The following is an 18,266-nucleotide window of genomic DNA, read 5'->3' on the forward strand; positions in this document are numbered from 1 at the left end:
CGGTATCGCATATACGCAGATCGTTCAAGTTAAAATGAACCTCCTGGCCTCATTTCCTGCTAAGCCGGATACTGGATACCGGTTACTCGCCAAATCCCCTCCGTTCCCACCGTCCCGGCGCTTTTGATTTGGCAAATCCGCAACCCTATTCGGCCTGTCGCTGCCGTACAGCTGCGTCTACGTTTTTACAAAAAAGGAAGTCGGCCCCTTAAGCGGATTACAGATTTTTCCCTAAACAAAGGAAATATGATGGATTACGATGCACCGCGGGCTAAATTTGAAACTAGTTCGTTATATATACGCTATCGGACAAAAGCCTAGGAACTTTTTTGTAATAGAGGCAAATATTTAAAACAAAATTCATTAAGCAACTTTGAGAAACCAATAATTGTTCCCATAAAATCGAAAATTACCGCCCATGTTTATAGTAGTCACTTTTGCCGTAAGTAGTATAGTTGCCGGGGTTCTGGGACTGAGGGTGCTTACAAGTTGGAGAAGTGTTATTGACACCGAAGTAGTGTTAAAAAAGTAAAATTTCGATACATTAGAAAGGATAAAATAAAACGCCCATACTCGAAAAGACCTGTTATCACAAAACTAACGATTCAAACACACCCAGAAGTCAAAACCTTAAAATTGATTATTATTGAATACTAAACAGGTGAACTAAAAAAAAAACTCACGTCAAGGTCACACCGGAAATCTACAGTTTATGCCGAAGTAAAAAAGATTTGATTGCCTTAATGACGTTTTCAATTTTGGGCCGACAATAATTATAAACAACGATTTAGTTTGTCCATGAGTTTTTTATATTATTATTAAATTTCGAAATAGATACTTGAGTATAATTCTTGATAACAAACTTGGACTTCATGCGCAAGTATCAAAAGTTTCCCAAAAGTCCTATATTCACCTCCGCATCTATAAAAGTAAAGAAGTTCTAAACTTTATTTTAAAAAAAATTTCTGTGAAACACTGGTTTTGAGTCATCTTAATTTGTGTTAATTGGTCCATGGATTGCTTGGATGTTTCGAATAAATATAACATACAAAAAGTACTGAATTTTTGTACTCGCTTTATTTACAGTCTTAAACGAAGGGATCACGTGAGTCATAATCTGCGCGATTTAAAATGATTACATACATCGCACTAAGAAGAATTATGGAATTAACCACTAAATATTGGACGTTTCTCACATTTATTGAAAATAAATATTTTTAGAATTAGCGTACATTTCTCTTGAACTCGTTTTAATTCTCAGTATGAAATACCCAAATTAAGAAAGCTGACTCAAAAGCTCTTTTTCGTATACAACCTCTGGAAAGCTCAATATCTCTCTCCCTGCGCTTTTAAGATTCATTTAATAAATATATTTTACGAAAAAATAAGATGTTTCTTTTACGTTTGGTTTTTGTTGTTTTACGTTTGTGTTTTAAGTCAAATTACTAAATAAAGATTTGAAATGTCCGGTATACCTTCTTTGAAATAAAAACAGGTACTTTATTTATTTATTTGTGGGTATATTACTAAAGTTTGGTGCTCAATCTTAGGAACTTCTCTAAACGCTCATCTGTTATTATCCTGGAGACCAGGCCATAAGAAATAGACTCTGCTGTTCAACGAACACCAACCCACAAGCATCAACCAAACATGTAAACGATTCCCTGTTTGTGGTGGTGGTCGGAAGGCCGTCGCAAAGAAACCGAGCAAGAATATGTCAGAATAACAAAACAATGTTTACTGTGCACCCGATGAGCAATACCGCAATACGCAATGAAAAGCAATGGTGCTCTCCAATCTCATAGTGTGACAGATGGTAATTACTACGTCTCCCTCTGGTTCGCAACCAGCACTCTGTTTTTGAATTAGAATCTCGAAGTAAAACGAAGAGAAAACCGAAAGGACAAGAGGTCACACACAAACCGAGAATACACGTCCGAAGCTAAAGAAACTGAGACTACCAAAGAACGGGTGGTTGTACAGTGTATTGTACCCACAACGATATACACATACAATACAATAATTATTTAATGTTACGAAATCCTCGCCAAACAGCGGAACAATACAGGAAATGAACAACATAATCAATTCTATAAGATACCTGTGCTGCTCCTATTGGAATATAAAAACCATACCAGATCCGAATGAAGTAAACCCTTTACTTGGCACCTTACGATGACCGTCTCAAAATACTTAGTCTGCCAACATTAAGTCAGCGTCGGCTGCGAGGGGATCTCATTCAAATGTAGAGGTTTGCGCATGACCAATTCCCATCTGACATGCCCCTTGTGGTCTTGAGTAATGATGAACGCCTACGTGGTCATCCATTTAAAATAAGGAAGGAACAATTCAGGACTTCACATCGCCTGCATTTTATAAGTATTGTTTCATAGCAATAACTAAATGTTTATCAATGTGCATAATAGGTTTTCCTCTGCACTTTATTCACTAAAATTCTAAACTTTACTAAGGAAATATAAAATCTTCACAGGTCTTAATACATTATATTATAGGCCCGCTGTGTATCGAGTATCTAGTATTTAAAATATATAAACGTAATTCCGTCACGAAAATCTGCGTCTTGCGATTTTGTGACTTCCGTATTATACTCCTCCAATACCGTTTCTCCTAAAGTAATTTATCCCCAGGATTCGAGTTCCACCATTATGGGGCAAAACTTCGAAAGTATTTAGATTTAATATTTCGTATTCTCCCTAACGCGAATAACAAACTAAATACTCCCTTAACTAATACAGCTTAAACCGGAGCTTATTAAAGTAACACTAATGTCTAGTAGGAGAAGCGAACTTGCCAAATTTCCCGCGACTGAAATATGAAAGTTCGCTCGGGTGAAGTTTGCCGCGAAACTTGTTCGGACTAAAATGAAATCCGGAACTGGCGCGCGAAATTGGCCACTTCCTCAAAAATTCCCTTTGTCCTTCTGGCGGCACGGAAAGTTCCAGATGAGACGAACCACCCGAGTGGCACAAACATCCGCTATCACATTCGTGTGGAACCGAATACAACTCTTGTGCGTGTGAAGATTTGCAACTGTCGTCAAATTGTGATAAAACAATTAGGATGCCGTTGCACTGTGAGAAAATCAGCTTAGAAATTAGCGGCCAAAAATTAGAAAATCCAATAATCCTAATTCATTTTTCAATATTTTACTTTACTTTTTACAACACTTATGGATCCTCCTGCGTCGGTTTTTGCTGATTCGAACTTGCTAACGTTTCCTCAGTTCCTGTTGGCTTTATTCAGAATTTGACTGAAACTTTCTCACATTTTACTCTGTACCTGTATATTGTTTGAGGGGGAGGAGCTAAATGCGGGGCATTGGTGGCAGGTAAAAACCTGAGTCGCGGTTAAGATTGTTAGGTTGCTTATAGATTTCGATAGAGTCTTGGATTTTTCGATGGTAGATTACATGCAAGAATGTAATTTTTCTTGAATAATATTTTATGTCCGGCTTCATGATTGTGCTCGGCAACTACTGATGAGTTTATTTGTCTTAGTCTCAAGGCTCTTCCATGTTCTTTGAGTCTAGTTGATATTTTTCGTCCGGTCTCTCCAATGTATTCTTTGCCACAAATCCATGGAATGCTGTAAACTCCTGGCATCTCAAATGGAATTTTGTCTTTGACGAATCGAAGACGTTGGACATTTGGAGAAGTGGTAAATCGTGACGTTATATTTCTATAGAACTTTTCATATGTAGTTAGTGATGTTTTGAATGTAAGGATTGACAACAGTGGCAAGTGGCATTACTATTGGAAGGTTGTGGTAAAGTGTATTTTGTGATGGAACGCTTAATATATTTAATGTGTAAATTATTAGAGAGAAGAGGTGAGGTGTTTTAATTCTGGGTTCAGTGACTCGGGCTGATAGAGTTTTAGGGCTCTGTAAACAAGATAGTTGTTAAGTTCGACTCAACAAAAACCGACGCAGGAGAAATCCAAAAGTTTTGTAAAAATTATTACAGCCTTTGAAAAAAAATGATCAAAAAAGCCTTCACCATTGAGAGTGCTATTAAGTAAACTGTGATATCAGTTTCTAGCTACAATTTTTTGAAGTTTTCGACAAAGTGGTAAATAATATTTTTAAATGTAAAGCAACATTGTCCCTCGGGATGCAAAATTAAATTACATATTATGTTAATGTGAGGTTTACCAGGAGTTAAGATTGTAAAATGTAGCTGCCAATAATTGTCTGCTGATTTTTTTTTCTAGTTATTTTCATATCCAAGAAAATCCCGAATGAATTCACCAAAAAGCAGTAGATTAAACTCGTAAAAATAATGATATTGAACCAAATATGCCTTATTAAAAAAATAGTAAAAGAAATAATTTGAACTTTTTCATCGCAGAATGTTTATATTCCCGAAAGTGGCAAGATTCGTTTTTGACTTTTCTCAAGAACATTTTACAATTCCTGAAGTGTTTACGTTGCATATCTTATCCGAAAATGTAAATCAGTTTGAGCCAAACATTAAAGTACATTAAAGATAATATTACGGTTAGTTAAAACTTTAAAATACGGTTGCGTTAAAATCTAATCAGTAATATCTTACACATAAATGTTCTAACTGATATTTCAATTTCATTTCATATTTTTTATTTTAAATAGTTAAACTTTAACTTTGTACATAAAAATACATCAACACCTTCATTTAATCAACAAATTTGAAAATATTACTTTCAATCTGAATTAAAATGAAAATATTAGCAAATTGACCAAAAGTGTTTTCATAACTTTTTGGCTTTGACACCCATTTATTTTCAAGACATGTACAATCCTGTATTTCCTTCATAATTTACACTTATATACAGTTAGTGATAGGTTCCAAACAATAGCAGGAATAATTTTACGAAAACTTGAAAATGGGAATACCGAATGCTGTGGTAGAGATTAAATTCATTTAAGAAAATCACAATTAACATAACAATTGGAAGATGATATAAACTGCTGAATCAGTTTAAGTATAAAATGTAAACGCAGTGACTCACCAGAATTCGAGGTGCCAGTCCCTAGAAGTACGTCTATGCTACCGTCGGACAAGATGTCTGTATCCTGAGTGTAGATGGAAAAGGACGCGTCGTCTTGCAGACGTGCCAGCATGGCCGCCAGGCTATTCCGATCTAGATCATCGGGTTCTTTCAGTTGCAAAGTGACATTTCCGTCCGACGCCGTGGAATACATGAAGACCGCGTGGCCACCCGTGTAGGGTTGGAGAGGTAGACGTACCCCTGACAATTCGTGGATCGCCTGCAAAAAATAAACATGAAACAATCAACCCGCAGTGCACATTAAAACTGATGTTATGAAGAAACTAATCCTGGCGATAATTAAATCGGACTAAATTTTCTACGTTAAAATTTATGTTTCGCCGGCGTACGAAAATTTATATTCATTTTGTAAATCCTCGGAGTACATAATTAATAAGGCTTTAAGGATTAAACAGAATGGGTTCATCTTAAAAAGCTCATCTCACCCGGAGGGATTAACTTAAATGCAGAAGAAGAAAATTCGGAGAACTGAAAATAGTACCATAGGTTTTTAACTATCGCTTTTCCGGAAATTTCGGGCAATGAAAAGCAGAAATGTGAGGGCTACCTTTTATATTTCAGGATATATAATAAAAAACTGTAAGCTACCAAAAAATAGGACTTTATTGTTTCTCAAAACATTCACCCTGATGGTCAATACACTTTTCAATTCGATCAAAGCACTTTTTCCACATCGATTCGGGCACCTGCAAAACATGCTTTTTAAACGCATCAATCACTTCTTCTGGTGTCAAAAATCGTTGCCCACGTAATGTATTCTTAATGCATGGAAATAAAAAGAAGTCATTAGGTGCTAAATCAGGACTATTTGAAGGATGGCTCACCAAATCAACGTTGTTAATGCTCAAAAAGTTCTTTATTTGCACTGGTCGGTGAAAGCTAGCATTGTCGTCGTGGAGAGAGATTCGTCTTCGGCGGTTGGTTTTTCTAATTTCTTCTCGGCAAACAAATGTTCTTGTACGATTCAGAATTGACTGTTTTACCTTTCACCAAAGAAACAGTTGCAACTGGATATCATCGACGTGTTTGGAAGCACCGCGATCGTATTTTTTTAGCATTTCCTTCGATCAATCAACATAACCTTTTTTTGAGCTGATATCATATTGTGTGGAATCCAACGCGAACATATGTTCATGCAAAACTTATGTGTGCTAGTCCCAATAATGCCCAATAATAATAAGATACCTCAATCTCATGGTAAGTCGCATGACGATCCTGCAAAATCAGTTTCCGCACTGCAGCAATAATATAAGGAATTTGAAATTTTTAGCCAATAAGGGTAAATATGGGCTCTATCGAATTATTCTCAAATTACCTTTTTTTTTCTTTGAAAATATATCCCCAGAAGAACTTTAATTATACAATTGTTATATATACTAACTATTATTAGTAGTCATTGGCAAAAAATACGTGAAGGATCCTTTTGCAGGATTTTCAATTGCCGGTATTGTTGAAATGGGTAGAACATTTTAAATAAGTTGAAATACTGGTTAATTATTTTTGGTTATTTTAATATATGTTTCAAATTTTCACTTATGTATATTAAAACAGAAAATGCCGGATAAATTGCGCACTTCATTTACCAAATTAAAACCACAAGTTTTAAATCAAGACGCCCACTAAAATTTCTGTAAAGAGGTGTATTTATATCTAAAGGGTTGGTGGAAAAGTAGCTGATATTCTGGGAATAACAACTCAATCTTACCTTCAATTCATTTCAATATACAAAGTTAGTTCCAATCGAGTTCCCATCATTATGCGTTTTTTTTTTCGCAATTTTCAGCTTTCCATAATAGTAGTCTAGTATTTCACACAATTACTTTGCAGTTTTATTCATTTATTTGTTCCGTTGATTCACTGGTTTGAAACAGAGATTTGAGGACTTACTCATTGCGAATATCAATTCGATCAAAGCCACCAATTTAATATGAAATTTTACCCCCCCGACCCCAGCCCCGATTTAATTAATTCCTTTCGAGAAAAAAAAATCCATTTAATATTTTTACGATGGAACGCTCCGGTGCGGGGGGACCACATGCGGGGCGCCTCCCCGCCACCATATTTTTTATTACATTACGTAGAGAATCCCAATGAAAAAATTAATAAAACAGAAATTAATTTAGAAATTACAAGATTTTTGTCGGGATATTTTCAAAGTAACCGAATCGCCGTCTCCCGTCGGCTACGCAAAATGGAATTATTAAATTCTTTTTAAATAAAAATACGACGGGAATGTGAAATTTCGAATCTGTGAAATAATAGAGCTCCGGGAACCCGGAGGCAAGAAAGAACAATTTAATATTCAACGTCCAATTTTAAATTGCGAATTCAAATATGAAGTCCGTTCGAGTTATGTACAGTGGCAGATTTTCAGCAAGTGCCTCTATATATACGCTCGGATAAAATTGTTTCCCCGTTTTATCCTCTTGCGAAAGTGGGGCTACAGGAGTTTTCCGGATTGAGTTCCATTTTTTCATCCGTTTGCAAGCAAATTTTTCGTACGAGTCGGTTTTTATAGACGGAGACGCAGGCGGGTTTTAAAATTCCGCGTTTCGGCCGAGAGAACGATTTGATTTTACCGCAAAAATGTGGTGAGATTTGAAGAAACTCTAAGCTTCGACTTTTCAGAACAATTAGTCACTAAATCAAAACAAATAAGAACTAAAAGTTCAGATGTTCACGAAATTATATATTTTTACATGTTGTTCAAATAATTGTCATGTAAAAATATATAATTTATTGAAAATCGGAACTTTTAGTTCTTATTTATTTTGAGAAATGGATTTTCATCAAGTAAAAGCCACCTCAGTTCAAATTTGTCACTATCCTGGAACATATTTTTGAAATTAAGTTTACTACTTAAGAGACCGGGAAAACCGGGAAAAACCGGACCAATTTTTCCTTGTTCTATTGCACAATAGTATATTATGCAACAAGTACGGTAAACGGCATTTGACTCACGAGTTTTTTGCCACGAGCGAAGCGAGTTTTTAATAAACGAGTGAGTTCAAAAGTTTACCGAACGTATTGCATACTATGATTGACCTGGAGGTATAAATAAACTTTATGTGCTGCTGGATGGAACTTCTGGAAGAATGAACGTTCTAAATTGGAAATTGCAATTTAAAAAGAGATTCTCTTTCTGAGCAAAAGAAAAAGTACAGCGAAGATGTAGGATATGTTGCAAAAGCAGATGGCTTTATTCGTTTTGACAACACGTAATTAATAAGAAACGATTCAAAAAGTTATGAGATCCACTGTAAATATATGATAAACGAATTGCCATTGTTATTTGCCACATTAATTTGTAAGGTTTTGGGTTCGATATCTGATGGATATTTTTGGATTAAATCGAATTGGATGTTGATTTCTACGAAAAAAGTTCTATTTGCAATTTATCCTATGCGGAAGCATTAAGCTCCAACTCTCATATCCAAAAAAAAGGTCAGGCAAGCCAAAAGACCGGTTTGTCAATATTGCCAAAACCTAGGCCACGTGGTCAGATTTTGGAGAAAGTAGAAAAGAAAAAAGCAAAACACTTGAACATGCTGCTTGCAGCAGAAGTCTCTGCAATTATTACTGCAAATATGATTCTTGGTTCTGAGATAAGCGAGCAACAAACTATACCACAAATAGAGGTGACAATTTTCAATTATTTCATGGTAAAAGGGATGTTTTTACGAAAAATGGTGATTCTGTTCAAGCCATAGAAAAAGTAGTTATACTTATAGAAGCTGTAGTATATAGAAAAACACGCAAGTTTCGATTACAATTAGATATTTTTTTATAAAAAAAAGTTTTAAATCAAATTGTTTCAATGTTGAGGACCGCCATGCCTTTAAACATTTTATAAAATTTATAAAAATTTATAAAAATTTTCAAAATAAGAACTACGAAAGGAGAACAAAGAAAATAACCTGGTTCTGACGACCAATGAAAGTGCTTGAGAAGTATACTGTGGAACGCGTAGTTGATTAAAGAGTATAGGTTTAGTATTGACTGAAAAATAATCTATGGATAGGATGATGTTAAAGGACAGGCTGAAAGAAAATTTTACAATTAACCGATTTGGTCATCTTAGAGGTACATGTTTTCTGGAGTTATTACCAGCCCAATGCAGAATTTTCAAAAATGAAAGTAGATACTTATGTAGAGTACTGTGGAACCAAGTTTTTTTAGTGGGATTGTTTTTAAAGGTTCTCACGAGGAAATTGATGCTTTTGTGTAACAAATGTAGAGCTGATATTAACGGGTAACAGTAGAAATGTGCACGCCTAAAATAATAGTGAAATGAAAATTTGTGAATTTATTAGACTTAGTTTTTCCTTTCGTATTTCTGATTTTATTGGAAAGTAATCGTCTAGATTGAGGGAACACTGCTTCTAGATTTCGCCAGCTTTGGGTTCGGGGGTTTGGGTCGCTGACATGCTGTTTTCCAAAAACAAGACATCAGAACCAGATTTTCTAATTAATTAATAAAATACAATTCTTCTCGAGACAGCAAGCATCTACAGCGTACCGTGTAGGTGTGGAAAAAATATATTGAAGAAACAGTTACATAAAAAAACAGATTAACACACAAGACATCAGTTAGACTTTGGCACATGACAGTGTTAGCAGTTTCCGAACATCCTTATGAAACGGGCCATCAGATTTTATTTAACAAAACTTTATCTAACCCATGCGTCTATCAAAGTAAAATACGAGAATCCATTGAAATTTTGTAACACCCAAACAATATAAATCGTTTCGAGGAAATTCGGTCCCAAAAAGTCCAAACTCGACGCAAAACCTGTTGGCAAGATGTGAAGCAAGAACATGAGGAGGAATTGCTATTGTGCTTGTGGTCGGTTAAGTATGTTTTTGATTATGTTGCCAACATTGCACCTCAACGTAGGACTCTGGTGTCATTCCAAGGAATTTCCGATTTGTTTCAGCGAAAGTGTAATTTCCCCTGTTGATTACCGAAATGATATTCACTTTAGCAGTCTGCCATATTTGCATAAGATAAAGGTAAGTATTCACGATGTTAATTTCATAGTGTACTGTTGCAGGTTGTCAATCAGGGTCCGTCCTGTCATGAATTAAGATATTCGACCTATTATGTTGCGCAAGGTCATCTGTTTGTATAATATCTAAATAGATTCTGTACCTGTCGTTCTCCAGCACCTACTTAGAAGGTTTAGACTGCATACTACTTCTTAGTGGTCAATCTTAGCGACGTTGGTCTTTTGGTGTATTCTCTTGGTTGCTGATAAGGTGTTCAATATTTTCATAGTCCTTGACTATATATTTGAGGTAAGAGCATGTCGATAGAATAAATGTGAGGGAGATTGTCAAACCCTTTTTGGTAGTTTATGTATGCTGTATACAGATTCTTCTTTCTAGCCACTGCGCTTCGAGCCACCTCAGTTTTTGTTTTTTCGTGTGCTGGTAAAGTTTGTTGGGTTTGTCGTCAGTATGCAAGTTATTTACCAATCGTGATCGTTCCCCGTAGTCACAAAACTTTAGTTCGTGCTATTGGACAGTCATTTTATATCTTGACGAGATTATTTAAAAACCGGGAGTCAAAACACGGTTGCTATTTCACACGCATCAAAAGAATGATTTCTCTCAAACTGTGTTCGAGTTATTCGGACTTAAAAATATATACGACGGCAGCGCGAAAATTTCCCGGCCTGAATATGAAAGAAACAAAGTTGAGTAACAATTTTTTGTTATTTTTCAGGATAATCCCCCTTAGCTTCAATGCACTTATTACATCTTTTTATTAACAACTCAATCCCTTTAAAAAAATGTTCTTTTGGTTTGTCTGCAAAATGAGCTAAAACAGCCTCTTTTAACTCAACTTCGTTTTTCTTTTTTTCCTTTTTCAAATATCCAAACAAATAATAGTCGCTGGGTGCCATATCTGGCCTATAGGGAGGATGATCTATCTGTGGGAACCCACAATCTAAAATAGCAGCTTGTGCAACACCAGCAGTATGGACAGGTGCATTATCGTGCAAAAGACGCACGCCTCAGGTCAGTTTTCCTCGACGTTTTACACGTATGGTCTCTCGCAATTTATGTAATAATGTTCGGTAATATTTACCATTGACAGTGGTATTGGTTTCTTTAAAACCTATTAAAAGAATTCCTTCACAATCCCAAAAGATCGTGACCATCACCTTTTTTGTTGACTGGCAAACTCTGAATTTTCTTGGAGGTGCTTCACCTTTGCGACTCCCACTCTTAGAGGGTCATAAAAGAGAACCAGAGTTTCATCTCCCGTCACAATAGTTTCTATCACAGGCTTCGGTTCCCACAGAGTTCCAAAAAAGACTGCGCACATTCGACACGGCGTTGTTTTTGAATAACCTAAAGGTTTTTAGGAACCCATCTTGCACTAACCTTATGCATACCTAAATGATCATGCAGGATTCGACGAACACTTGTACCAGAAAGCATAGTAATTTCTGAGATTTCGTTGACCTTTAAACGTCGATCACTCAATACCACCTCTTCCACAATCTCAACAATATCTTCCGTTATGACCTCCATTGGTCGATTAGTTCTTGAATCATTTTCAAGGGACTCCTGCCTCATTCGAAAACGTTTCGTCCATTCTTTCACTACAGAATACGAAGAAGAACTTTGGCCGTACACACCATCCAGCATTTCTTTAAAAATTTTAGGTGCTAACCCTTCTTTTGTCAAAAACTTTATGACTGCTCTATAATTAATTTGCGTTATTTGCGACATTTCAAGACTTCATTTTTTTTCCGCAGCCTACTAAGATATATATTTAAAAAAAAACAAAGTTTTATCGTGATACTGGAGCTGAATCTAAGTCAGACCGGGAAATTTTGGCGCTGACCTCGTACATACAGCCACCCGTAACATCTTTCGTTTTCCTACGACATGAAAAGAAAACAAAAACAAACGACGGGGTGCGTATAGACAGTCGCCGAGACAAAAAAAAAACGATCAATAAGAATTCGAATTTCTTTACTTGGAAAGCTGTAGACTGTTTGCCTCCAGACGCAGCCGTTCGCTGTTCAATTTAATAAGTTCCTTTCGAGGCGGCGAAAAAAAAGTCCGATCGATTTGATGAAATTTAGAAAACGCTCTCGCGTATGACTGCCGGGCTTTAACTTCTATAAATAATTGAACAGCTCGATATATAAAATTTAATATCTTTAATAATATATCGCGCTGTCGTAAACACAATATTGATTGTGATAAATCAAAACGGATCTGCTCCCCGTTTTGGATATGGACGCGTATCGGCAGCAGATTTATCGTATGTGACATCTTGGGATTTTAGATGTTCCTATGGACGCTTTTGTTTCGTGACTATATCCCGGATTTCGCTACGAAAAAACTAGTACAATAAAAATGAGGTGAAATGTGGTGATTCAAAAATAAATATATAAAAAGCAAAATGGGAAAAAATTATTAAAAATTACAAAAAATTAAAATCGGTTCGATGTCTAAAGGACGATTCATTATAGACTAGAACAACAACGTCATTTTAGTTTGTTTTTTTATTATTTTATTAAATGATCAAGTAATGACCAGAAAGCCCTTGACGAATCACATTGTGATCAATGGGAAAGTGCTCAATAATGTAAGATATGCTGCTAACTGAAACTCTGGATGACTTATAACTAGGGTCTAAAAAATTATTTGACATAAACTAAAGTGATGATAATTAGTAAAACACACAACAATTAAGGAGACCTAATAATAATAATACACTGATGGTGCAGGTTCCGTATTATAAATACCTTGGTACTTGGATAACTAGTTTCACTGATCAAAATAAAGAAATAACAAATAGAACTTAATGAAAAAGTTCTACATATTGGCCTGCGTTCATAGGTATTTTCTACCCTGTTATATGGTCTAGTCTACAGTGTGTGTACAGCGTACTCTTGAACCAAATAATACAATGACCATCAAAACGAGATGTAGTACTACCGACGAATCCTGAGAATATGATGGATGGAGAACGTGACAAACGCTGAGGGTCTCTAAAGGATAAACAAAGACATCATGAGGGCGGAGAAATATGATTCAGGGGTAAGGGGTAGAAGAAGTGTAGGTAAACGGAAGATATTCCGGCTGCAGAATTTGAAAGAGTGAGATTAACTCTGATGATACCCAATCTCCGCTAGAAGCGGCACCAGAAGAAGAAAAGTAATCAACAGGCAGATGCCCAATCACAGAATAGATTACAATATAATGGAATAGCGTTTATGGACCCTTATATACATAGCAATGAATTTTTTTTTAATTCTGCCACATAATAATAATAATAATAATAATAATAATAATAATAATAATAATAATGGGGTGATTGGGGGTTGCGCTGTAGAGGTAGTACCTTTTATCAAGGACGGTGGCACTCAACGATATAATCGGTGAGTGGTCGGCGATAACTGGTCCTCACAGGGCACCCAATTCTCACTTATGGCTCCACGTGCCACACCCCGGAAACTGCTTCCACCGGCAGGCTAAACTAAGTGAGGATAGCCAGATATTGGCGAACAGCGACTGTTCTCCAGGTTAGGAGCGGCTGAACTCAACCCTGTTATACAGGACCCCATTAAAACATGATGGAGAATCAAAATAATGATGCCTCGGATGAACTTTATGGTGAACGGGATTTAGGCAGAGGGTCCCCGGAACCCGAGCTACAGTCTCCTGCAGTCGGTGGTGGACCGAGTGGCGCCACCCTGCGAATGGCTACCACAAGACACAATGGCGGCAACACTTCAGCAAATGCAGCAGATTCAGAAAATGTTCCTCCAGCTCTAGGGCAGGGGGCCATTGATGAAGAAAGGCACGCTGTACCTACAGCACCTCGAATGCGCAAAAAATGGACTAATGAAATAAACACATTTCTTATGCGCATATACTACAGAATTACTAACCTAGAAACAGATATGCTAAGATATAGAGATGAACTACATCAAGAATTCTCTACCACATACCCAGAAATGAACGCTAGTGCACAGAGACTTTCAGACCAAATACGTGCAATCAAACGACGGAATCTCTTACCTTCTGCAACACTTAACAGCATAAAAGATGAGGTCAGGCGAGAAGTAGAAGATCATATTACTCATCAGAATGAGGACCACACAGAAGAAATGACTCCTATTGACGATTCCCCAAAGCAGCTAATAGTAGACCGCACAAATATACCAAACCGTCAGATCGGTACTAATGCTTTACATGAATCGCTTAAAACAGAATTTCATACTGCGCTGATCCAATATAAAGATGTAGAGCCCAAATATAGACCTAAGATACCAACACTACATACCTCTGTGAAACTATCTCAGATTGTCGAATTATTAAATACTGAAATTCTCCCATCTGCCCTACTTGACGCAAAAAATATTGCGCAAGTTCACGCCGTAGTCTATTGCTCCGCAGTTGCAACGGCTAGAGCGATGGGATTTAAAGTTACGTCCGACTCTAGAGTGGTGAATAAACAGGGCGAGCCGGCATGGAAGAAACGATTAAGCCAACTTATTGACACACTTAGGACAGACATCGGAAGGCTAACGAGCTTCCAGAAAAAATCCCACAACACACCTAAGTTACATAAGCAAGTTCAAAATATTAGGGAAAAGTACGGACGCCACGGAGAAGTTCCTAACCTTAACGACCAACAAATCATGGACACTATGAAGCAGAAGCTTTCAGTTTACTCAGCCCGATTGGCAAGATATAATAAAAGCTATAAACGGAAAACCCAAAATCATCTATTTAATGTAAGTGAAAAAGCCTTTTACCGTAGCTTAGATAAAAAGAAACACGAGTGTAATGAAGACCTCAAAATAACACCCCAAGAATTAGAAAATTTCTGGGCCCCAATATACACAAACAAGGATGAACATAACCAACAAGCAACGTGGCTATCTGAAATCTCTTCTACAATCGCAAATCCAATGGAATACTCCAGGATAACAGAAACAGACGTTAGAGCAGCAATATCTAGGACAGCCAACTGGAAAGCTGCAGGTCCAGACAAAATACAAAACTTTTGGTGGAAACGACTGTGGGTCACACATGCGTACCTAGCCGAGCATTTCTCCAAAATAGTGTCTGATCCAGAGTTACTACCGTCATTCTTTACAACAGCCATAACTCATCTTATCCCTAAGGACACAACGAAAATCAATGATCCATCCAAGTACAGACCAATAGCATGCCTCCCCACTATATACAAAATACTCACGGCATGCATCTCTAACAAAATCTACAACCACCTAGACAGGAATAGTTTGATCGCTGAAGAACAGAAAGGGTGCATTAGAAAAGCGTATGGCTGTAAAGAACAACTAGTCATCGACTCAGTCATATCAAACCAGGCAATAAAAAGCAATAGAAATATTCACATGGCTTACATCGACTATCAAAAAGCATTTGACTCTGTGCCACATTCCTGGTTGAAATATGTACTGAAACTCTATGGTATCCACCCCCAAATACGGACGTTTCTTGGTCTTTGCATGAAAAAGTGGAATACTGACCTAACACTCCACCATCAAGGGAAGTCGCTGATTGTACCGAGGATGAGGATTAAAAAAGGAATTTTCCAGGGCGACAGTCTGAGCGCTTTATGGTTCGTCATGTCAATAAATCCTCTCAGCCTGCTTCTGAATAACAGCCGATACGGCTTCGAATTAAAGACTCCTAATAGATCCCATAGGTTAAGCCACTTGCTCTATATGGATGATCTCAAACTATACGCATCTTCAAAACAACAACTATCAAGTATGATCCGGATAGTGGAAATGTTTAGCACGGATATCCGAATGAAGTTTGGTTTGGATAAATGTAGAACTATCCATATAAACAAGGGAAAGTTTTCTAACGTGGTGAACATACAAGAATCAGAGATTCAAAACATGCAAGAGACGGATCTTTACAAGTATCTTGGAATTGAGCAGGCGCGAAATATTGATCATGTTGGCACTCGAGAAAAACTCGAGAAGATAGTGTACGAAAGAACGCGCAAAATAGCCAACAGTTGTATAAATGGTCGAAATATGAGCAAGGCACTTAATACCTTTGTTATTCCAGTACTGACCTACTCTTTCGGCATTATAAAATGGTCAAAAACCAGCATCAAGCTAATAGAAAGCAAAATGCGTTCAATATATAAAAAACACGGTCACCTCCATCCCAACTCGTGCCGTGAGAGATGGACTCTTCCAAGAAGTGAAGGGGGAAGAGGAGTAATACACCTACTCAATATGCACAATAAACAAGTGAACAAGCTACGAGAGAATTTCTACAATAAAGATGCTGCACTACATAAAACCGTAATAGAGGCAGATAAAAAATACACTCCATTAAACATGGCAGATAGAAACGCAGTATTTCAAATTGAAATAAACGATGAGATCCTGCATCAATGGGCTCAGAAGGCGGTCCACGGCGGGCATTTTTCCGACCTGCATCAGGAAGATGTTGACATTAAAGCGTCAAACAAATGGCTGAGCAACGGAGACTTGTACGCCGAGACCGAAGGCTACCTGCTGGCTATTCAGGATAGAGTACTACCAACAAGAAATTATAAAAAATATATCCTTAATACCCCTCACACAGAAGATAAGTGCAGAAGATGTGGCCAAAATGGAGAAACTATTGAACACATACTAAACGGTTGTTCAACTTTAGCACCCACAGAATACACAATAAGGCACGATAATGTAGCAAAAATAGTTCACCAAAACCTTGCAGTTAAACATCACCTTCTTGAACAAAAGTGTCCTTACTTTAAATATTCACCTGAAGCTGTTCTGGAGTCAAATACCCATAAACTGATGTGGAACAGATCTATCATAACAGACAAAGCAATTCAACATAATAGGCCAGATATAATACTCACTATTAAAAATTAAACCTACTTAATCGATATCGCAGTACCTTGGAACAGAAATCTTTCAAATACTTACAACCGTAAAATACAAAAATACTCTGAGCTTGCTAGCGAGATCAAAAGAGTTTGGCGCCAAAGGGAGGTTCATACAATACCAGTGGTCCTATCTTCTACAGGCCTAATACCCAAAAAACTTCATAAGTCACTTCAGTCTCTCGGCCTTCAACAATATCTCTATATGGAACTACAAAAAGCCAGCATACTACAGACTTGCCACCTGGTCAGAAATTTCTTACAGTAGGAAGAGTATTTGTCTCAGACCGTACCTTCTTATTAAAAATAAAAACCGACAACGTCGAGCTAAAGAATAAAAAAAAAATAACAATAATAATAATAATAATGATAATAACAATAATAATACTTCCGATTTCTTAATAAAAACAGAGAATAAAAAAATCCCTTCACGTAGGCTATTTAAATTAATTACAAATTACTTACGGCTTTAGGGCTTAGACTATTAAACTGAACCAAAAAAAGCACATCGTTTTTAAAATACGGGGTGTTCGAAATAAAATGTTTTGTGCAACTCTTACTAATAGTTGTATTCAATATAAATTGACGGAATGGCTTCCTTCAGTAATTGTTCTTTATTAAAAAATAGTTAAGATCTAATTTTAGACAAAAAACAAAAATATTAAGATTTTAGACATTTCGTCAAGTATGAAACTCTTTTTCATTATTGCCCCTGACAATGACGCGCTGTACGAAAGAAAGCAAGATATAAAATTTTACATTGAATGGTTTATTTTTAAATATTTTTTATTTATTTTATTTTTTATTTATAAATATTCCGTCTAGCCCCATACGGACAGAATTTTTTTTTAATATTTAACACTAAAAGATGAGATTTAATACTCAAGAACCGTGGTGTACTTAGTTTGATATAAAAAAATGAACTATTATAATAAAATTATAAGAAAAACATTGTTGTGCTACCGTACAATACTTTGAACTTTTACGTGTTGAAAATCCATTTAACAAAATAAATAAGAACTAAAAGTTCAGATTTTCACGAAATTATATATTTTTACATGACAATTATTTCGACAACACCGTGTCTTTATCAAATGTGACATTGACTCCAAAAATGTTATATGCTATACGAAACAGCGTGTGAGCCAAAAAGAAAAGATCTTAGACGAAAATGCTTTTGTAAACTCGAATGACGAAAAGCTAAATGTCAAATTTCAATTTTCATAAATCAAAAACGTATTTGCTTTTACTCCGGTCCGTGGGCTCTATATTATTAT

General features: G+C 36.4%; 1 protein-coding gene across 6 annotated transcripts in view; it reads right to left on the reverse strand.

Moving 5' to 3' along the window:
- LOC132701551 (uncharacterized) overlaps positions 1-18,266 on the reverse strand; it is a 731,275-nt gene that overhangs the window by 251,675 nt on the left and 461,334 nt on the right. For all 6 annotated transcript variants that reach the window (XR_009618790.1, XM_060669616.1, XM_060669597.1 and 3 more), the window contains one exon: positions 5,010-5,268. Coding sequence is in view for 5 of the 6 variants with exons in the window: in XM_060669616.1 (XP_060525599.1) it covers positions 5,010-5,268 (259 nt within the window). In the remaining variant the exon portion in view is untranslated. The remainder of the gene's footprint in view (positions 1-5,009; positions 5,269-18,266) is intronic.

The sequence above is a fragment of the Cylas formicarius genome, unplaced genomic scaffold, assembly GCF_029955315.1.
Source record: "Cylas formicarius isolate icCylForm1 unplaced genomic scaffold, icCylForm1.1 PGA_scaffold_10__41_contigs__length_53128322, whole genome shotgun sequence".
In the NCBI taxonomy this organism is placed as follows: Eukaryota; Metazoa; Arthropoda; class Insecta; order Coleoptera; family Brentidae; genus Cylas; species Cylas formicarius.